General features: G+C 42.5%; 1 protein-coding gene across 1 annotated transcript in view; it reads left to right on the plus strand.

The window, feature by feature from the left end:
* The window catches only part of KCNH1 (potassium voltage-gated channel subfamily H member 1), a 180,890-nt gene extending 157,476 nt beyond the window's left edge, over nt 1–23,414 (plus strand). Inside the window, exon 11 of the mRNA XM_075042027.1 lies at nt 22,566–23,414. Within this exon, the coding sequence (XP_074898128.1) occupies nt 22,566–23,414 (849 nt within the window). The remainder of the gene's footprint in view (nt 1–22,565) is intronic.
* The last annotated feature ends 223 nt before the right edge of the window (nt 23,415–23,637 follow it).

Below are 23,637 nucleotides of genomic sequence, written 5' to 3' on the forward strand. Positions count from 1 at the left end.
CTTTTTGTACTGTCTCAAATGAGCTACCTACAGTTATTCCACATGGATACACGATGAAACAAACTTTTAACTGGAAGATTTTTCTCAAAATTTTTCTGTCCAGGATACGTTTCTGTTACACTGTCGTCAGCAGTAGAAGCAGCTCCTCGCTGGAGCTCAGTGGCATCTTGCTGCCTGTTTTTAATGAAATCCCCATTAGCTGAGGCATCTTGACTCCATTGTGCAGAGTTACAGAGGGTATCGGTTGGAAAGCTGACAATTCCTTCTTTTCAGGGTGAGGGTGGCTTTGCACAGTGCGCACATTGCAGACCGTTCTTTGCTTGGTGTCAGTTGTATTAAAGTAGAATACAAATGACATTTTTTCAGTGTAGGAAGCACTTTCTTGTTCTGGTCGCATGAAATCTTTGCATATAATGCAAATATATTGTAGCATATAAATATGATATAAAGATCTCCATACACATATGCTGTATAAGAACAACATAGCACCAGTCATCTCACTATGGCTGCAGGGCTTTTGCAAAACACCCATTAATTCTGTCCAATCAGTCCCCATTGTATAGACTGAAAAAAGTATAATGTTCCTCAAGTTGCTTGCTTCTGACTGCTTCTATGTTTCAGAGGTTCTTCAAGCTCTTGTAAATCAAATGAAAGATGGATCCTGTCCTATTGCTGACTCATGCCTCTTAGGTTTTTTTTCCATTGCATGGGTTTTTTAACATTTTTCAGTGAAAACGTATCATATTGATAAACCAGACATTTCAGAAGATACATTTTCTTGAGTCATAGCTATTCTCTTTCTCAATTTTCCTTAGACTTAAGAAAAATTTCTACTGCCCTAGCATACAAAGGTCTTTGGAGAGTTTTTTTTATTATTTTATTTTCACAGCACTGATTCTCATTACAAAAAAATTCAATGCACGTACAGTTTTATTTCTTTTGGATTTTTTTTTTAAATTACTTGAAAACAGACTTTTCGTTTTCAGGAAATCCTTTGCTTTCAACTGCTGTTTCTTCATTGTATCTGTCTCTTCCTTAAAGAGCTGCCTAGAAAAAAATTACAAACAACTATCTTACAGGAAGATAGATCACAGTATAGTTTGAAGGGTTCTCCCTAAATTCGCACTTATATAAAGGAGTATGGGTTGAGGTGTGTGTGTAAGTGTTGCATTGCAATATGCTTTAAATATTTCCACAATCCTACTTAATTTCTGGCATTCCTCAGAGACACACTTGCACGGATGCTAGCCGATGACATTTTCCTCCTTTTCTGACTATTTGAAAACGTGCAACTTTCCATGCTTCTGACAAAGTCATCCTTCAGGCTCCACAAAATCCATAGCTATTTACAAACTGCCTCAAGCCTTTTTGTATGCATAGAAGTCATAACCTATTTTGATCCTTATTGATTTAAGTTAAAGGATGAACTACATGCATTGATATTAAAGAAACAATCATCTGGCTTGATTATAAAGCACGAGCCTGTACTAGGAGTAGTCGTGCAATCTTTCTTCTGCAGGTAAATGGGTAGTAATGTCACAGGGCATTGCAAAGAGGAATTCATTAATCTTTGGAAAGGATAAAGCTACTGCAACAAGAAAAGCCCATGAGGAAATTACTCTGTTGCCTGTGCAGGGTTTGGATGCTGCATATGCTAGTGGTTGATAGACAAAATGCTGTGGAAAATAGCACCTGCTGAACTCAGCACTGCTCATAACACAGGAGCCCCGGGTTAGAGGGCAGAGCTTTCATAAATAATGACCATGGCATAACAGGAGAGTTGTCAGAGGCAACCAGAGCTTGGGGTTTCTTAACACTCCAGCCCTGCCTGAGCCTCATGCCAGTGCAGTTAGTTTCTGAGCGTGCGTGCGTGTGTGCGTGAGGGAGGGCTACCTGTGGAGGTTTCATGGAGGCTGAGAAGCAGTGCTTGAGGTCAGCGCTGGTGCTGAGCACTCTGTGTAGCCACTGAGCTATGGGGAGGTCTAGGGCATTCAGCTCCATTAAGAATCTGGTTGTTTAAGCTTGTTTAGGCTTTTAAATCAAACTGGTTTTGATTTTGAGTTTGCTAAAATCCCCCAGCATTCAGAAGCTGAAGTATCATCCTCTGGCAATTGAAAGATATGCAAATGACAGACTTTATGTATGCAGTATTTTCTACCTGAGAAACTAAACCTGGCAATGTGAACTTCTTTACAGTAATGCAAATTCATGGGACCTGCACACCACTATGGGAGTGAGATCAATTTGCATTTACCTGAAGTGAATTTTTTTTATCTGTACATAAGTCTAGGAGAGCATGGTCAAATTAATGCCCTTGGATAAACTAACTCCTCTCATTTCCATTATGGTTGTAGCAGGTAGAATCTCTGCTTTACCACTATGTCTTCCATTTTGCCTGAAAGCATCAGATCATGGGGAACTAAAAGTAGGGACCACTTATTCCTGTTGTGTTACACAAGTCCAAACAATTTATTTACAGCACTGGCAATTAAATGCACTGTGTGTAACTGTTCTGCAAGCATATAAACCTCCTTGGAATATTTAGTCTTACAATGAACATCCTGTATTGCTGGGAAAATTAGGATTGCTTTTCTCTCTACTGCAGTCACCTAGTATAAGGACTAGACTGATTATTCACTCTGTTCACTCTCTATCCAGGCAGCAAAAGCAATTATGTTTTCCTTGCCTCAGAAGCTGTTACAAAGCTGAATCTACTTAAGATTCCCAGGTAAAAGGTGATACTATTTGAGGGACTAAAGCTTATGGCACAACCTAGATAAAAGTAGTCCAAAACAAAAGAAAAAAGTGAAGCTGACTATTGTTGTTTATAAACTTTGGATCAAATCCTAACGTACTTATTTTTACTGGGATTTTTTACCGATTCTTATGTGTGCACCAAGACTGATGTTTAGACAGTGCTTATTAGTTTTCCAGTTGAAATGAAAGACTTCACATACACCTCCTGTCTTCCTCCTCAATGTCATTACACCAGCGGGAACTTTTGAATCCTTTTGTCTTGGAGCCTCCTGTGAGGCTGCTGGAGCTCCTGGAGCATGTGAAAACATCTTTAGTGACCTAAAGACTGTCGCTGGAGCTTTTAACTCTAAACTTAAAAAGATCTCTTAGGATAGGGGGGAAAGGCCTAAAAAGTTAAAAGACATGTGCAGTAACTGTCCTGTGGAGGGGTTTAAGTATGGTGATTAATGTTAATACCAAACTACCTGTAAAATCCGACACTTACTTTAGTTGAAATATTTGTGGGTTGGTTTGGGGGTTTTTTTCCCTTCTGACTGTTATTTTTCTGTTGATTCTGGTTCTGTTTCCTGTATAGGACAGAGTGCAGGAGACATTTCGATTGCCAGATATTTACAGAATTGATAGAAAGTGGCCAGGAAATGAAACAGTATGGATGATTCCTGCTTCTTCAGCTGAGGCCAGGATTTGATTTTCTGAGCCTTTTGCTTGTGACACATACTTCCTGCATGTTATGAAGCAGAATTTGTTATCTGTTAAACACTATGAACTTTGTCTCTATTCTAGTTGTTTGGTTTTGTAATACTAATACAAACTGGAAATGTTTTCAACAAAATTATGATGCTTTAAAGCTATGTCCAGCAATGTGTTAGAGGCCATAGTGACATCTGCTTGTTGCTTAAAACTGCCAGTGCTAAGAGGGTGCCATCAGCTATAGTTAGACACAAAATTTAGGCTTCAATCTGGCAGTGAAGTGTGGGAAGAGGGAAGACATACATCTGAGTCCAGACCCTATCTCAGCTTTGACAAAGTAAAGGAGAAAGTAGAACTGTCACTCTCACCTGTTCAGGCATTTAGGTTTCCTTTTATAAACATCTGACTTTAAAAGATCGAATTGGAGCAATGGCCTCATCAAAGATAATGAATTTTCCCATTGCATCTTCCACTGCCCGGGAGTGCTTGACCTTCCCAGCAGCAAGCGCAGCTCAGTCCTGACTCCTGACCCTAGTTCCTTTGGTCAGGCCAGATTAGCAAGCAACAAAAATAGCCGAGCTGCTGCCATCAGCCACAGGGAGTCAGAAGTATCCTAGTCCTGGTTGCCTTATATGCAAAACACATCTCAATGCAGTGTATGATGCATTTGCAAATTTGATGCCTGGTTTCTTCTTGGAATTAAAGTGAGGACATAGGCCAGTCAATATTCCTTTGGGTATTTGGTCTGTGAATTGTTGCTGTGTTTGGAGCCATTTTGGTTAGTCAGAAGCCTTCTGAGTTTAGCTTCTGTGTGTGTGGCTACTACAAATCCAGCAAGGAGTAGCTGGATCATCATATTCCTACATCAGCCTATTGACATTATGCAGCACTATGCAGCATTTAGGTCCTGCAGGACCTCTGCAGTGGCTGATGTTATTACTAAGCTGCATAGAAAGCTTCTGATCAGTTAGTCTCAAGCCTACAAGAGGAAGAGGGACCTTTGTGTGGTGTATTAATCTGAGACTTGGGAGATACTAGTCCACTTCTCTGCTCTACAGAAAGATTTCTCTGGTGGCATCTAACGAATAATTTATTTTCTTCTGTCTTCTGTTCCCTGTCTGTAAAACAGATATGGCATCATCATGCCAGACTGCGGCTAGAAGAATTAACGGTCTGCGTGTATAGAAAGGATAACGTGGTCTGTTCGGAGTTTTGATTTTGTCTGTTTGGCAGGTGTCCCCACAGTCATCAGAATGTTTTCATGCAGTTCAGGAGGCTAGTTTGCGTCTCCTGAGGTACCCAAAAGGGAAACGGAGCAGCCTTGCCATCGGACTCCCATTTCATTGGGGTTGAGCTAGAGGCTGCCGAGCAGCCAGGTCACATCTGTGCTGTGTGATTGGTCTGTGAATTGCTGCATGAAGCTGGCAGGGGAGTAGCTGGGCTGCTTCCTCACCCTGCTGCCTGTTAGGCGTTGTAAGCACAGCTAAAGTTCTGGGCACAGCAGTAACGGGGTAGCGTTCAGTCTCTGACAGTGTGAAAAAACAGGAACAACTACAAAGCCAACAGCAACAACAAATTTTGGAGTGCCTCAGCAAAGAATGGCATGTTTCCTTGTCATTCGCTTTGCTGTCAATAATTGCTTGTTGTAGCTTTGTCCTTGAACAAGTTTTGAATGTGAAGAAGCCTCTCTGCGAACAAGAACAGCATGTTGTATTGAAGCATGTAAACGCCTTGGAAATTCTCAGGCAATTGAGAGTGACTCACTGCTTTAGCACCAGCGCCGGGGATCATTTGGCAAGATGCAATTTCAATAACCAATACAGGCACAAGGGCCAAGTGTTTTCAGAGAGTGGAGGCTTCACCTAACCCAGTGTAGCTGGATGTGGTGCAGAGATGAACCTAGCTTCTCCCTGCCCCCAAGGTAAGGGGTAAAAGTATTCTCACATTTAACTAAGTCATCTTGTCTGCCTGATAATTGCTTCTTCAAAGCTTTGATGTGGTGGATGCATCCAGCGAATGATGGATTCAGGAAGACAATCAAATGCAACATGACACGTCAAACATCTATTAAGACAGAGAAACTTCTGCCTTCCCTCTCAGGTATCCTGTTCTCTTGAGTCAGGCAAAGATGAGGCTTGTATGCTTATTAGTTACAATATCGCCTGTGAAGTAACTTGACTCAGCTAACGGAGTCATTGCAGCATCTTGTGCCTCTGCTAAATCCTTCTGGGTCTGCACGCTACAGCAGCAGCAGGCAGCCAGCCGTTCATGGCCAGCTCTTTACCCTTTAATGGCAAACCTGAGGCTCTTCCAGGGGAGAAGTTGGGATAACAAAGTTAAAAAGATCATCTTTTAATCACCACTGCACCTGAACAAGGTTGGAAGGTTGGATGCAGGTGATATAAGTGTGAAAAAAGCAAAGAAAGAAAAATCAGATCATGCTGTTGTAACTTGTATTTTCAGCAAACTCAGTTCCAGACAGCATGTGCTATGGGCAGCTAGCTTGCAGAACAGGTGATGATACATAGCCATATTTAAGATAAATGCTGAAAAATTGTGTGACTTACTAAAGTAACAGCTTTTCAACTTATAGTATTCTAAGGATGATGATTTTGAAGAGCATCAGTTTGAATTTTAGCTGGTTTAACCCAAGCTAATGTTCTAGAAAAAATCCTCTTTATTAATAAACCAGATGCTTTATTTTCTAAGAAGTCATGGATGAAATTACAAATGCTAAGTAAAAGAAATACAAAAGACAAAATCTGTTTAAAATGTTGGATCTGGTAAACTTTCCTGTTAGAGAAATGTCTAAAATAGAGTCTGGACTGGGCTTTTCCTAACTGGGTAAGAAAGATTGTTTGAGGGGAAAAAGTGAATTTGGAAACACAGTTGAAAAGATTCCTGGGCACTGCTTCTTCAAAGGGTGTTTTCATTTAGTCCAGCATCACAAGTGAAACCTACTTTATATCTTGGAGCTGCTGTGGAAGTTACTGCATCTGTCTATGCAGGAATGCCTGTTAGCAGCCGAGCTCATGTTCTGCCATGGTCTGCAACCAAGCACCACACATCTGCCTGCAGACCTTCCGCTGCCCTGCACATCACGCCTGTCCAGGCAGCAGGTGTTACTCACACATCTCCCACTCCTCGCAATGCCCATGTTCAGCCTGCACAGTACCTTTCTGACAAATCTTCTCAAGGGCCTTCTAAGAGTTGAGACATCAAATATATATGATTCGCTCCCCCCCGCCCCCCACCGAAATCTCTTTTAAAAAGTTTAGAGTCTGGCACTGTGTTAGAGATAAATGGACTTTAGGTGAAACTGGTGATACCTAGCACTTCCCAGTGTCTGTCCATGAGAGAGGGGCCTCGTGGGTCCAGCTTTGTGCAGTGGAAAAGGATTTTTGTCCTCTGCTTCTTCTGCTGCTGAGCTTTGGGGAGCAGGGAGAGGAGAGGGCAGTTTGCAAGTATTTTAATTCTTCACCTCTTCTGATGCAAGACCCGGCTTTGAGAGAGCAAAGGCAGGCAGTGTATTTGCTGTTCTCACCCACTTTTCAGAGGCAGTGAGAGCACCCAAGAGTGCCACGTCCTCCCCATGCTGCCCTGCAGCAAGGACACCCCACCTGCCCTGTGTGCCACTGGGCCACCCTCTGCTTGCAGGGCTAGTGGTCCTGAGGGCTCTCCTCTGAGCACGGGGAGAGCTGCCCAGGCGAGGCACACAGTGGGGCAGCTCATTTATCCACCGCTGAGCTAGAGGACAGCTTTTCCACGTAAAGAAATCATGAGGCACATCAAGAGATGCTCCAGCACTGGCATCCTGCTGGGGGACTCTTGTCCTGAGGGCTGGCATCAGCTCCAAGTTACAAGCGAGCAGGTTTCGGAGTTCAGGGGGATTAAACAATCTCTGCTGGCATTGCTGTGCACTCCTTGACAGCATTTTCCAGAGCCTTCTGTCACCAAAGAACAAAAGCTGGATCCAGGCAGTTGCCTGGTGCTCCCATCCACTTCAGCCAAACAGGCGTTTTGGGCTGGATGCCCCTGTAGCACAATGAGAACAATGGAAATTACAGCTGATTTACTAAGCAGCGATGCCTCTGAGCCAAATGGTTTCCATCTGAATATGAAGCAAATTTGCCAGCATGCTGGTGTAACGCATGCATGATCTCTTTGTCCCTTCTCTGCCTTTGTAGTCAAGTGTTTGCTAGAAAGTCCAGCATTAGATAAAAATCAGGAAAGGAGGGGTAGAAGTCAGAACTTTAAAAAATAAGTTTCTCTGGACGTTACTTAGTATGTAATAGTAGCTCAAAGTGTTGGGAAATGGGTAAATCAGAAGAATGCAAACCTGCTTTGTGCAGACTAGCCTAGGTGTGTGCACGTGTCCTAGGCTTGCTTCAGCAGGGCCAACGTGGGGTCCCCATGCCCCGAGTTGCAGGAGTTCTGTGGTTTCATCTTGAGTTAAAATATTTGCTCCTGTGGCCTTTTGAAAAACCTGCTAGAAATCTGAAAGCGCTGTAACTCCTTTTTATGAACCTGGTGCCAAAACCTCTGCAGCGAGGCCCCTGTGCTGTCAGTAGCACAGAGCCAGATTAAGTCCTTTTAAGGACTTAATTTTGTAGCCTGATAAAAATCTATGCCGTGGGCAGACTGGTGATAAAAAATGCATTTTGGGACAGTTAGGGGCATTTGAGAGGACAGCAGGGGTGGGGGAGGAGATGCATTCTTGACGAGCCTCTGAGTTCTCTAAAATCTGTTAGTCCTTCCCAGCCCCCGGATAGCCTGTGATTAGAAAGACACGATGATGGCTCAGGTCCACCTGCTCTTGAGCTGTGATTTCAGTACGACTTCTCTTAGAGAAGTGGGCGCACAGAAGAAGTTAGGTGTCAAATCCTAACTAGCGGATGAGTGCCCGTGAGAAACTGCGTTATTATGTAGAAAGGGAGATGGTCCTAAAAGCAGTTCATTTGATTAGGATGTCATTACGTGAAAAACGAAGAGCACTTTTCCTTTACGTGGAATGCTGAAACTATTGCCAAAATCCAGCTTTTGGTCGCTGGTGCTGGTTGTATAATGATGACTGCTTTGTGTTTCTGAGTATTATAACCTCGTAGCTGAAAACAATGTCACAAAGAGGTTCTTCAGTGTTGTTTGCTGTATGTGCAAACACTTTTATTTTCTCTGAGCTTTGTTTTCTCTGAGCTTTCTGTTAAGTTGTCCAGCTGTGTCATTGTCAGATATGCACACATAACAGGTCGATCTAACCATTGCTTACTCAGATTCAGAGTGGTACACTGGGCCATACCTGCTGTTTTCTTTGCTTGAGTTTAGCTGCATGGCTAACATTATTTTGGATAATAATGTCTTTTTTTGTGTACTTAACTGCTGAAGTGCCTGCTGCACTCTTTAGTCGCTAAAGAAATAGTTTCCTTTTCCTGATACATATTTTTCATATCTCAGCTTATGCCTGTGGTATGAGATCATCCATCTTGTCACCTGAACATATTTAAGTGAGTTTTGGGACTAGTAATTCTTGCAGACTAGAGGTCTTACAAAGGCATAACAAAGAGCAGAAAGGAGAGGAGAGCTCTCATGGAGGCAGGAAGAGAGCAATTTTTGGTTTCGTTTGCTTAATTGTGAACAGTTAAATTAATTTGTACACTGTAGTCAAGTACAATCATTGTCATAACAGAAAAATTTTACAGCACCATTGAAGTGTCCACTCTTAGGTTATGCTTTGCACTGGGAGCTGTTCCCAAGTGGATCTCAAGCGCATGAGGCCCTGGCTCTGTCCCCCAAGTTGTGTGAGGTACAAGGCAAACCTTTATTTCTGCTCCCCATGCACAACAGCGCAATGTGATGGTGACAAAGCAGAATGTCCCAGCACCTGCCGATGGTCTGCGGCAGCGTGAAACCCACTGGGCTTCCAGCAGCTTCTCCAACGTCTCTGTGTCTGCAGTTCTTCCCATTTTCAGGAAGATGAGAGTATAGCATGCTGCCCACAGCCTTTATTTCTGATCAGAATGATGGTGTTTTATATTCCTACACTTGGGATAAGAATCAGTTTGTGTGAAATATGAGAGTAGAAAATGGGTGACATAAAACTTAGTATGACAACCTTCTTGAAAATGCCTTTCTCTTGTTTTAAAAATAAGAAAATTATCCTTTGTAAATATAAACTGTAAATACACACGGAGAATGAAAGAGCCTGTGGCGCAGTGTGAGGGGGGAGTTAAACTGAGATTACAAGGCTTCACTGCACTCCTAACCTGAGATACGGCTTTGGTGATGAATTCTTCTGGATACTGGTACAACTCTGAAACTCAAAATATGCCATGTTTCAGTGAGGCTTAGAGATTAAGAGTTACCGTCCCAGTGTTACCAGTGGAAGAGAGGCAGCTTGCTCAAGGGCAAGCTCTGTGTCACGTCTCCCTCTTTCCTCACCTCAGAACAGTGGATCAAGGAGAAAACTGTTTTACAGTGCCCCTTAGAAGGAAGCAAGGAGACGTCACCCCAGGTATTTAAGTTTAGCCCAATGTGACGTTAGAACGTGGAAGAGGTAGAGATGGCAAAGCACGATAGTTAAACAATCAATATTTTATCGATCACTAAAAAGCACATAACCATGTTGATGTACAGTCTGTGCTTTGCCTCACTTAAGCTACAGCTGAACTCTTCAAACCGGCCTCTCAGATGAAAATCAAATGTTTTGCATTGCCTCAGTGAAGTGGAAAAACAGGGGAAGAAGAGAAAGCTTAAATGAAAAGCTGCCTGTAAAATGAAATGAAACGAAACATTTTAGTTTGGGGAAATGAAAGGTTTGAGTTGCAAAGCAGAAGGAGGTGGCTATTAGATAAAACTGGGCTAACTTTCAGGTCCAGGAAGTTCATTTTTCTCATTGATTCGAGAAGATGAAGAGAATGGTAAAACTGCTATCCAGGCTGGTTTCCGGGATTAGGTGTTGTAGTCTCTCCGGCTGAGACTTTCTGTTTTGAACCAACGGCGAGGGTATTTGCTAAAGCAGGAGCCAGAACGTGGGGTTCCCACCTCCTGGTGAGGGCCTGTGTCTCCAGGCTGGAGCACCATTTCTGTCACCTGCCTGAGGGAAGTGGGGGACCTCAGTTCCAACCCCTGCTTTTGAAAGCAGGAGGACTTCCTTCAGCCCTTCCTATGGGTCTCGTTTCACTTGTTTGGAAACACGACAGCCTGGCTCCGTAGCCTTGAAGACAGGGTGCCCCGTTGTGTATGTACCTGAAGTGAAATGGCAGGGGAGGCTGAGAGCAGCTCTCCCCAGCGTAACCTCAGCCTTTCTGGCCTGTGTCTTTCTTGCAGCGAGCGGGCATCTCTTGTCACAGTTGCCTCGTCACAGTGCAAAGCTCTGGGGAGGGAGGGAAGCGGGGGGAGAGCTTCCCTCATTGCGTCTCTGTGCACCTCGGAGTTTGAACTGAGTTTCTGTGCTGGCTGGGCAGCCCTGCCCATAATGTGGTGACTGGAGCGTGCTCCTGAAAGGGGCGTTCAAATCCTTTTGGCAGACGGGAAAAGGGAATTCGCTTTCAGCTGTCTATGGGTGCTCTCAGCTACTCAGGAAAAGGGAGACAACACCATGACCGTGTAGTCCAAGAGTCAGATGCAAACTCATTTTTTCTAAACAAAACGTTTTAACAAAAGCAGTTGCAAATGCAGTCTGAATTTATGATGACTGAAATGGCTTTTGTGGATGAATAAACCATTGTGAATACATACTGCCCATATCTGTATGCAAGAGGGAGAGGTGTGATACAAATGAAGGCTGGGCCAAAGGCAGCTTTTAGGCTTACATTTGATGGTGCCAGGGAATCTTGAGTTTGTGGTTCCTACTGCTCCTGGTAATAGACGTCGGCATGTAGAGGTTTCCAATATTCAGATTTAACTTTGTCATTTTTTGAATACACATGATCATAAATATTTTTAAAATGAGTGTTTCAGTCTACTTGTGAGGAAACAATATGCTTGTGCTGAATTATCCTGGTTTTCCTCTTCTAGAGCAGTTGTTTTCTTCAGGAGAAATTTGAGAATGTTTTAAGTTCAGTGTGTTTGAAATCACAACTCTCTTGACAAATTGTATTCAGGATCTCTTAGTTGGACCTTGTAAGGGTGAACCTTTACCCATCATAACAGAAAGGGACATCTTACACAAGTAACATTTCAAACTGCTCATAAATTTTTGTGTGGCTGACATCAGATATTGAAGCATGTACTGGGCCTGTGATGTCTTCCCATGAAACAGGTCATTTTGTCTCATTGAAGAGTGCCATTTTGCTCTGTGTGTGTGTGTGTGTGTGTGTGTGTGTATAAACTGAAAGCCTAATACAACTCTAAGCATTGCTGCTATGTAAATAATAAGTAAAAATAATGGCATTGGCGATATTCAGAGGATTGAGGAATTGCTGTAAAACACTTGGGGACGTGTTAAGACCGTTAAGATAGAAAGTATCTACGTCTGTCAGTATTTGAATCTGTATTTGCCATGGGACCTAAGTGTCTGCTTTCACAAAATAAAAATGCCTGAAACAAAATCAAGAAGTACAGCTCTAAAGGATTCGCTGTGAAGTTATTTGGAGCGATCTGTCAGTTCTTGGCTATTTTAATTAGTTCACGTGTGCATTTACCACACAGGAGACAGCTATCAGTTTTGACACTTGACAAGGAAGACAGGGCCATCACTTAGCACCAGCTGCAACTGGACTGTGGCAAACTGGTGGAGACCTGTTCCTAGCTTAGAGGAGCTCCTCGTAATGAGAAGATCTGAGACAGCTCACTACAGTCAACTGTTTTCTTCCCTTCAAGGTTTTAAGCTCCTGGCTGTTAGTTAGGGCTGAAGAGATTTGACAGCTGCTTTGGGAAATAGCAAGCGATGTACTTTTTATTCCTGTTCCTCATTCAGTTATTAACAGTTTGTTTCCTTCTCACATAATGTTATCCAAGCAGTGCTCTGAACAGGGAAAGGACAGACTGGTTGAGCGACACTGGGCTACCTAGTCTGGTAGAAGATTTATTCTTTTTTTATGCAGAGCTGCAGGTTAGTTTGTTTTTCTTCAATACTATAGCTGAACTTTAAGCCTGTTAACTCAGAGAGAGACACATGAAGAAGAGTTCATGCTATCATAGGCAATTTATGCAAGGAAATTTCAGCTGAGCTTAATGTAATTGTCAGTTTATAATTTCAAGAGCTGCCCAAGCCTTGTACATCAGTGACACTGAGTGTTGTGTTTGTGTGGATTCGTTTGTGAGTGGGCATTCAAATAGCCGAATGACTCGTAAGCTCTTGGGACTGATGGTGCCTGATTGATTTGAATATATTTGAAAATACATTTGATACCCTCTTGGAACAAAAAATACCTGTCAACCACTATAAGCCTAATGACAGAAAGCAGATAAATGAAAGCAGGAAAAAAAAGTGCATGAAAGAAAGACACTGGCTAAGAGGAAATTATCTTAAGGGCAAGCTAGTGTCTAAAATGTAATCACTGAAAATAAACTATACAATTTAACTATTATTTCAACACATCATTGCTTTCCTGAGCTCTACAACCTGTGCATCTGCTTCAGATCTCAAGTGAAATTGTCTCTGAGTGAGAGGGTGGGGGAAATCCCAAATCCTTGACTCACACAAATTGCCTAATTTCTTTCAGGAAACACTTGGTAAATGGCAGCAAACCACGGGGAGCTTGGGGAAACAGACTCTGACTCTTGAGAAGGCATGTTGTACAGATCATATGACGTTTTGTATAGTTCTAATTTAGGTGACAGAGAGGTAAGATCCTGCTGTGCCTTGGGCTCTCCTTAAAGCATTTTTTGAGGCAGCATTTTCTGCCCAAGAATGAGGGTAGTATGTTGATCTGGAGTAGATGAGTCTGCATGGGCTGTTTGTGTGTCTGATGTGTGTACACAGATACAAAAGCTCCCTATGTGCTAAAAAAACACAAAGAAAAAGGCAAAAAAAGCCCCAAACAAACATGAAAATATTTTTTTATAGGTGGTGCTGCTAGAAACTGCTGACATTCGGCAGGCAGGAAGGAAAAACATTCTTTTCTCCTCATTAACTACAAACAAGAAGTTCCTACAGAGCATTTCATGTTTTGACAGACATAGTAGTTCTCAAGTGGTACAACATTCCCCCACTCAGATCTGGCATAATTTCCGCAAAGCCCTTGCTTACATGTTAGGTATTTGCTTGTCACAGCTACTTTTCCTCTCAGAAATAATGAAGTTCTAGTAGATCTTTAGCAATATGTATGTCAGTGTTTTTTCATATTATTCTTTTATTCTTTTTGTAAGTTAGTGAAGAAGGTTGCCAAATGAGCTATAGTGTACTGTAATTGTCAATGTCTATCCAAACTGTTGACCAGTGTCAATGATGTGGTTTTTAGTTTTAATTGTGTGGTTGTCTCACTTTACTATTGACAATGTTTTAGAGCCTATTTGGGGGAATAGACGTCTCCTGTTGCCTCAAAACTTGCTAGTAAGCCTGTTGTAGATCAGGCAGGTTTTGTCTATTATTTCCACTAATTGCTCTGGACATATAATTCTGTCTTATTTTCAGTAGTATTTTTGAAAAATCTTTTTCCTTTTCTTTCAACATTAGCCTAGCCTGTAAACATGAGTTAGGATGAGGAGTGTGACATAAAGGAGTAGAGTCTTGAGTTGTGCAGAACTTCTAAGTAAATGATAGTGACATGACTAAACACTAATATTCAAGTCAGTATTTCTAGAATTTGTAATTAGGCTACAAAATATGCTGTCACAGGGAAGAGCTTCAGTACTGTTGAAGCCAGTGGTGCTCATGACAGTTACAGTTAGCCCAGATGTTGTTCTGTATAGACTAAAAACCTTGTTACCTTTATTCATCTGGAGAGCATGGATGCTCATTAAATTATGAAGTCGTGTTTCTTCCAAGCACTTGTATATTAATGATCCAGTAGTGCACAGAAGTCTGATTTTTTAAAAGTAAGCAGGTACTGCTCTATCTGAAGGGCAGGGTTGACTCTCCCCCCCAGAGCAAAGACTTCTTGGAGATGCAAAAGGGCTGTGCCCATCCACATGTTGGGGCTCAGGCTGTGTGTGCCCAGGTATATACCTGCGGTTTCCTGATACCAGCACTCCTGATACCAGCAGTCCTTTGCAGCCCCACTGCCAGGACCTTCCAAATCTTAGTTTGCTTTGAGTTTTCAGATTATTACTCAAAACTAGAAATGTTGGGGAGTGCCTTGGAGGGATGTGACATTAACTGGGGAGAAACCTGTTCCTCTTCAGAAGGAGAAACCAAATGTTGCTGTTGTCGCCAGCAAATCTAGAGAAAACTTACTGATATCTGCAGCATTATTGTAGACTTGTGCTTTTTTGTGTGGCCCCAAGTCCCATGCACAACTCATTTGCTGAAACCCAGGGTCAAAGCCAAACAACATGGGACTACAAACTGGGTAATTTGCATCAGCCTTTTAACAGGTGTGTGGACTTTGAGGATTGTGCCTTGAAACTTAAACTGCATAATGGGATCTGCACCCTCACCTGTCATAAATGTGACCTGTGTACTTATATACCTTCTCACACATCTACACCTCTACATACCAGAGGTGCAACTGAGACTAGCATTAAACCCAGGAATTGTCTGTGGTAATAGATAATGGAAGTGAAACCCATTGTAGATTTTGGTGGGAAGCTTCATGAACCTGCACTGTTGATCTATATTTTGTGAGAAGGTGGGACCAGTAATTCCCTTCTTTCTGACAAACCATCCCATGTAACTGCAAAAGACATAGTCTCATTTCTCCACCATTTTCCCTGACACCTGCTAATACGCTGCTATAGGGATTCTTCATCATTATAGTCTACATTGATTGCATGCAGCTTTGGTTTCTTTGACATCGGTGTCAAAAGCATTTTTCTTGTCAAGCCTTCTGTCTCTCTCCTTTTTTTTTTTTCCTCTTGCTTTCTTCTTTAAAAAACAAAAAGAAAGAAAGATTGGATCCAATTTTCATCAGACTAACATCAGCCTGAAGATATTTTCATCAGTTCTGGGCAGATGCTAGATGGACTGCATACTAATAAATGCCTTTTTGTGATTGTTTCCCTCACACTTGAGTCCATTTTCTGTGAGCACCGTATGAAGTAATTTTAAGCTTTTAATTGTTTATGATATCTGGCGCTTCCAGACTCTGTGAATGTTTCTGTATCTGTGAAAGACAATTATTAAGCACCAGAAAAAACTGTTGCCATGCTACTTGCTGTTAATGCTGAGGAAGACCTGCCAAACCTTGCAGTATTTGTGCATGCTATAGAGGTGGAAAGAAGGGGAGCTTGTGGAGCTAATAACAGCAGCAGCTGTGTGGCTAGGAGCCTCATAATTGTAACTCCATGATGACAGTCTGATTCAAAACATGATGAAATCCTTATTTCTATCTATTCCTGTGGGTCTTGGATCAGTTCTTACAAATCAAAGTTGAAAAGAAGTTTGGATGGTTTTGCATAAGACCAAAAGATCCTTTCCTCTTCAGATGCAGGCAGGTCTTTTTAGCATTTGACAGGATAAGGTTTTCAATTTATTCATAATGTGTTTTCAATGAAGCATCCCCTGATCTTTAAGACTGTCTCATGCAGTGTTGGCACAGTGGTTGCATGTACAATCAGATAACAACAAGACCAGAATACGGTTGCTAATATGTTGGTTCTGCCTTGCCCTTCTGTTGTTTACCTTTGTGGGAGTGTGCAGAGTGTTAAAGAACATGACTTGCTACGGTTCGGCAGGCAGCATCGTTCTAGTGCATTTTGTGGGCTATCAACAGTTCAGAGATGGTGAAACTCTTCAGTGAGCTGTTTGTTACAAGAGCAACTGGAGACAGTGGACTTCTGAATTCCTCATGTGCACCAAGTGGTCTTCCCTACTGTAACAAAACAACATGCCATTTTTAGCTGTTTCATTCAAACCCGGGCAAGTTCCAAAGCGATGTCAAATCTATGTAGTACTACACTCTAACAGCTCATTGGGTCCTGCCTCTCCCTATATGCAAGTGAAGGGCGCAATGGGAATAAACCTTTCTCTGAAATAGGTGAACAGCCTGCTGAGAAGTTTAAGGCTCAAATCTTTGAGCCTTTATTATAGTTTCTTCTGATGTTTTTCCCTCTGGCACTTCTTCTATCACACTCATTTGGAATGTTTCCTCAGTAGTGATTGAGGCAGCAGTTCCAGATTTGGCCTATGTAATTATTTAGTGTTGCCTAGGGATGCCTAAGGAAGCAATAAGAACAAAGCTTTCCTATGTGGCAGTTTCTACAAATACTTTTGCAGCTTCCAACTAATTTTACCTCAGGAGATGTCCTGAGCAGGATACCAGTTTTGTCTGTTTGGTAGCCCTCTACGGCTTTCTCTACCAAGTACTTGCCCAGTCTATTGAATCCGTGCAGACTTTTTGCATTCAGGGCATCCTTTATTAACATCTTAGACATGTCTAATACGTTCAGGTAGAGAACCATGAACTTGTCTTTGGTTTGTATGTGACTCCTCCTGCTGTCATTTGATGCTGTAATTTTCATATTAGATAAGACACTGTATAATCAATCCCTGCCTACCCCTGTTCATACCATGTCTGATTTTATATACGACTGTCATATTCTTCACTCACCTGCCCCCATCTTGTGTAAAGGAAGCAGGCGCTTAAATTACTGCCTCTGTATTTGCATCTGGTCAGATGAGATAGTGCTGTTGTTGAGCGTGTCAGCTTTTTGTCTTGTTGCACGGCAGTCTTCAGTTTTAATGGCCAACTTAGCATAGGTTCTCTGAAATGTCTTTATGAAACAAAGTGAGTACCCCTGTGCCCATTCCCCTCTTATTACTGCTCAGTAAAAACAACTTGGAGCTATGCTGGATAGTTCTACAGAAACATCAGCAAGTAGTGAGATGGGGAAAGCAGGGGATAGCAGTGAGCCAGCAGAGGGAAACAGCTTGAAGACTCATTGTAGGATTAGTTGTTTTGCTTGACTTCTTAAAAGGAACCTTGTATTTAACTAAATGAACTACATATTCTAGCTCTGGGCAAGAGTGAGAATTTAAGCACTGAGCACTGCCTGTTAAAGATGCTGGAAGCTAGGAAATAATTCAAACATCTCCAAAGAGTTAAAATTGGAAAGCTTAGAGTTAAATTGAAAATTCTATAAGTGTGAACTTTGCCTGTTTCATATCAATAAAACTATTGTCTAAATCCTTCACAGTAGTAACTGACTAGATGTAATACTTCTGCAGAGATTCTTAAACATAAGACTCTAGAATCAGTGTCTAAAAGTGAATTTTTAAGCATCTGAGGGAGCAAGGAACAGAAACATCACTGATGTTGGACAAACTCAGTCTTGAAGCAAAAATTGCAGGAATCTTTTATCAAGATGTGATGATGGATTCTTTATTACTGTCAAACTGGATGTTTTTCTAAAAGATGCAATCTAGTTGTAACAAGATTCCCTTCAGGGAATGCCCCTTTAGAGCAATTTTATGTCCTGCCTTATGCTGGAGGTCACATTGCAGTCTGTTCTTCTGGTCTTACAATAAAGAAATTATGGAAGTCATATTCATGAAAAATGTCCATGTCGTGTTATTTAAATGGTGCTTTGGTTTCAGTGCTGTGCACAGGAAAATCCAAGTAACAGTTGCTGGGCACTCCACATTTGACAACCAAATAAGATATTTCAAATATTCATTTATGTCCACCTAATTTTTAATACTTTGGGGAGAAATCTTGACCTTAATCTCTGAAGACATTGATTCTACAAATACAGCTTGAAAATTATTTGAAGATTAAGAAGAGGTAGGGTCTTTCCCCAAAACTTACTAAAGACTTCACAACTAGTTAATACTGAGGAAAGGGAAACATGCTGGGTGTAACCCTGTCTTTCTTCCTTGGACACAGCTCATGCACGGGCAGCACTGTGGCCACAGGGTGTGTGCTCTCACAGGTCAGTGGGACATACGGGTGCATGCCTGCACACGGACATGTCAGTGCATTTCTTCACTCCTCTGGGTGCATTGTCCAAAAATAAAATTGTTATTGAGTCATCATAATGGCCAGCATCAGTTAAATATTTATATGATTGCAGCAATCTGTGCCTAACATAGCTATTTTTCAAGTTTTTGGCAAACCTAGGATGATACCCCCCCAATACTCACATTTCTGGCAGCTTGGGAGGCTTTCCCATGGAGCTACAAGATTCAGCACCTTTTTAATAAAAATGGAATTATGAAACGAGACTTGAGATTGGATGTGTGAACTATGCACTTTTAGGCCTGGTGTTTAAATTTCTTGTTATTTCATCTCAGTTCAGGTTCTTTGTCCATATTTTGGTCTTCACATACTGTTAAAATGCTCCCACTAGATTTGTTTCTGTGTGCTTAGGTCTCGAAGAGGATGATGTTATGGAGAACTACATAGCTTGTGAAGTAGAGGTCTCCTGTGTTTGTGTGGTGTGTAACACACAGTCTAGGAGATTTTGAGGGTACAAAGCACTATCCCTTCCCAGACAAAAATGAATGCTTGGAGAGAGAGATAAAGAGGAACTGCTCTAAAAACTATCTTTGGATCTTTGCCATAATATTTTGGGTTTAATTTTGATTAAGGTCCATGATTGTAGCCCTATCAAATTCCACATGAAAAATGCTGTGTAGGCTCAGACTTCTCTTCCTTATAAAAAATGAAACCTATTTTCTTCCCCTTTGTATTCTTACTGGTTGTGGGAGCAGGTGTACATACATCAACGTAACAACCACATTTTCTGAATACCTTGGATGCTGCTGAAGCTGTTTAACCACTTAAAAATTGCTTTTTCCTCAACAATTATAAGAAAACAGTCCATTCAAAACAGTTATTTGTATTTTTATTTCTAAGGACTTGCACTTAATCGTAAAAAAGACAGCAACAAAAAAAAATCCAAAATGCAGTTATGTAAAGTCTTTTCAGTTACTGCTGAGCTTTGCATAGTTATAACACTTATGCTTAATACATAAATTTGGAGCTGTCTTGAGAAAATACGGCATTGGGGAGCTTGCAAAAAAGTGACAGCTTTGCGTGGGTTTCCCAAAGACAAGTTGTTCTCTGACAGGTATTTATCCAGTGTCTTAGGAGTTAGTTAAAAGAAGCCAACCCAAGAGTCAGAGGCTGTGTCCTCTGGCAAATGTGCGTAAGTTTGATTTGCACCGCATGAGTGCAGCTTGTCACATAAATGTATGTGTATAGAAGTTCTTGAACAGGATGGGAGACCTGAGGATTGCATTTCTGCGTTCATGCAGGTGATTGCTGCTGTGGTGTACTTGCCTTGTAGCTGGTGTAAGGCCTCGTGTGGAAAATGGAAATTAGGGGTCTCATTAGTGTGGTAGCAGTTACCCCTAGCAAAGGCAGTATTTATGTAATTGCTCCCTCCACGTATGTTCCTGTTCCTGTTGCAGTCTGATCTCCTGAAGGTAAAGGAGTGAAGGTATGTTCAGGGCCCTGAGGCTGACCACCACACAGCGAGGAAGCTGATGGCAGCTCCTCCACGGCTGATGTACTTAGTAGCATCAACAGGGCTCGTCTAGGCAGCGCAACGGAAAGCAGCAGTGGCTGTGGGGAGATAAGCACTACCAACAGCTTGTCTCTCAGTGTTCACCTTTTTGCATTTGCTAGTAAATTTGCTTCTCATGTACTCCAGCATGGAGACCACACTACCAGCTGCATGAGATGCAGTGGCTAGTACAAGTATGGGTTGGGCTAGGCTGTTAATAAGCTATTGCTTGAGACTTGCTCCATTGCCCTCTTATATGTGTGGTGCCATAGCAGGGGCAGCTTCTGTCAAATAACTTACCCATTTATGTTACAAAAGCCAATCATTAAATAGTGAGAGGTACTCCAGTGCTTACCGGACAAGGTCCTGAGCAGGCTGCGTGGAGCAGGGGATGGACTAGACAAGGACTCTGTGAGGTAGCCCAGCCTCTAGCTCTTTCAAGCACCCAAGTGCCTTCCCTGATGACCCCTGTGAGGGTGACCATTGTACCACCCAGTCATACACCTCTTCTGAGCATTTAAGGAAAACACACAGTCCAGATTCATAGGTCAGACTGAGACCGCTCACGTACAAAGACATGGTCATGTACCAGTGAGCCCCGTTAACTGCATGACCATCTAGCACAGCACCGTGCGGAATGTGGATGTCCACGCCAACGCCAAACATGCAGACTCCGGGAGAGGGAGGGCTTTGGGACACCGAATTTTGCAGAGACAAGTTGACCTGGCTTACAGCTGCCTTGGTTTGCTGGGGCTTTGTGCCACCAGAGCCAGCCTCAGCCCGCTGCTGGGATGACCCCCTGAGACCCTGCCTGGCATCGCTCTGCTCCAGCTGACTGTGCCGGGCAGCCGCTCTAACGCTGGGCTGACACTCTTCCTCCAATTAAAGTGGGGGACTGCCAGCGTGTGGGAAGCCATTAGCCCGGAGCATTGTATTGATTCTCCCTTCCCAGTGAGTAAGTGCTTTTCTTTCACTTCTAAGGATTACGCTGCTTTGTCCACTTTCTACTGAGCTCACTGCAGACCGAGTTTCCTGGGGAAAAAAAAATACTGTCAAGAACCCTGTTTTCTTATTCTTATCTCACAATTACTTTCCTAATTGCAGCTTGGAAATAAAATATCCTTCCTGCTAATTTTATTCTTTTGTATTTGGGAAACGCTGCCAAGTCTGACAAGTTTTTCCTTCCAAAAAATGCAGTGTTAAGATGTTTTTTTTTCTGCTTCACAATGACAAAACTGTCAAGAAGCATTGGAGTCAGGAGAAACATGCATTTCGTGTGTGCCAGTGAAGCAGTGCTTATTATGTTTAGTTTAATTTAAATCTGTCTGCAACAGAGGGATGGGTTTATTTACACATTTCCTAATAACGATTTGAATCTGAAAGTTATTTCTGCATTGGAATGTAAGGACTTTGAGTGGATTTTCCCCAAAGCAGCTAAAGAGATCAGGTCTCAGCATTCAGTAGAAGCTGGGGGCTACATCTTTTCTACTCTGTATTGAAAACTTCAGCTTAGGAGACTTCCCATTTTCAAACCAGAATACTTACTTGTTCTCCTTTAATACCACACTGGAGGTTTTTTGCTTGGAAAATACCAATACCAGTGTAAAACACATGGAGTTTTTGAAGAGAATGTGTTGCCATCAAGTCCAGGGAAGAAACATTGCCTGGCTGCACTTTGGGGTTGTGTGGGAGCACTGTGAAGCTTTCATCAGTACCTTGAGACCCTTGGGCTGCTCCACAGAGATCACTTAGCCTACAGGCTCAGGAAGATATAATTAGGAGGGTAGATGGAAAGTTAATGTTTCTGTGTCCAAAATGTCCCCCTTTCCATAGAAATAAAGAAATAAATCAAGACATGAAGCTCTTCAAGCTTCTGTAGTAATCAAGCGACAAACAGCTTCCCCATGTCTTGCAGAGCCCATTCCCCACTGTCCTTGTACCCTTGACTATGGGACTGACTTGAGCTTTGCCTCATCCCTAAACTGCAAGTTGCTTCCAGAAGAGGGTATGGGAAGGCAGGGAGGGCATGAAGCACTTTTCAAACTGCTGTTGGAGAGTCCAGAGTAGTCTCTGCTGTACTGACCCCGTTAGCAGCCAAGCTGCACTAAAATAGTTATAATAAATCGCATGGCATGTAGTGAGCAAGCTCTGGGATGAGACTGATGTAAGACATGGGAATGGCTCTTTGTAGTATTAGAAACCTGGTGCTAAACCATAGAGTCAGGAAAACAAATGTAAGAAGTCACTTTTAACACAAAATATAACAAGTAACTTCCTGGGATCGTTATATTAACAATGGCGCTGCCTTGCTGACCTCTTGTAACTGGAGAAATCTTTTTCTTCTTTTTTTTTTCCTTTCTGGTGTTATAAGACAGATGGTGTATGCTCTTAAATAATGAAATAAGCCACGTTCCACACAAGATAAGACACTTGACAATGTTGCTATAAAAGTGCAGAGGTTGTGCATTTGTCAGTTAAAATAAATTCTTTCAAATAATTCTTTCTCTATAACTTTTCTCCCTTAACGGATGTGCAGTTAATCACAGAGTGAAATCTCTTTCCCCCTGTAGATCGTGTTCCGGAAAATCAGTGATGTCAAACGTGAAGAGGAGGAGAGAATGAAGAGGAAGAACGAAGCACCTCTGATCTTACCCCCGGACCACCCCGTCCGCCGGCTGTTCCAGAGGTTCAGGCAGCAGAAGGAAGCGCGGCTCGCAGCAGAGAGGGGCAGAGATCCGGATGACCTGGATGTGGAGAAGGGGAACGTTTTAGGGGAGCACTCCTCCACCCGCTCGGTGGTCAAAGCCAGCGTTGTGACTGTACGGGAGAGTCCGGCGACCCCTGTGTCATACCAGTCCGCTTCAACATCTGGGGCATCTGACCAGGCAAAGCTGCAGGCCCCGACATCGGACTACGCAGGATGTAAAGCGTCGGGGGACTACCCCCGACGAAAAGGCTGGGCCAAATTCAGAGACGCCTGTGGGAAGGGTGAAGACTGGAACAAGGTCTCTAAAGCAGAGTCCATGGAGACTTTACCAGAGAGAACTAAAGCTTCAGGAGAAGCTACCCTGAAGAAGACAGACTCTTGTGATAGTGGCATTACGAAAAGTGACTTGCGCTTGGATAACGTTGGGGAGACAAGAAGCCCGCAGGACCGCAGCCCCGTCCTCACCGAGGTCAAGCATTCTTTTTATCCCATCCCAGAACAGACTCTTCAGGCCACCATGCTAGAAGTGAAACACGAGTTGAAAGAGGACATCAAGGCTTTAAACACAAAAATGACCAATATAGAAAAACAGCTTGCTGAGATACTTAGGATATTAACCTCAAGAAGAAGCTCCCAGTCGCCACAGGAGTTGTTTGAAATATCAAGGCCCCAGTCTCCAGAATCAGAAAAAGACATGTTTGGAGCTAGCTGAGGTGTTTCTTTTTAAAAAACAACCAACCAACCAACAGCCCCCTAATATTTTAAATTTAATCTTTCTTGAAAATGAGTGAGGGACCAGTTCATTAAGCATGTTCCCTGTGTCTAAAAAGGTACAGTAACAGGAATTGCAACCTCATGTCAAGATGGCAGCTGACTCTGAAGCCTTTTTGACAGCAAGGGTACAGTTTCTAAAGTTTTTCTTTTCTCCATTGGTG

Source organism: Buteo buteo, chromosome 12 (assembly GCF_964188355.1).
Source record: "Buteo buteo chromosome 12, bButBut1.hap1.1, whole genome shotgun sequence".
Classification (NCBI taxonomy): domain Eukaryota; kingdom Metazoa; phylum Chordata; class Aves; order Accipitriformes; family Accipitridae; genus Buteo; species Buteo buteo.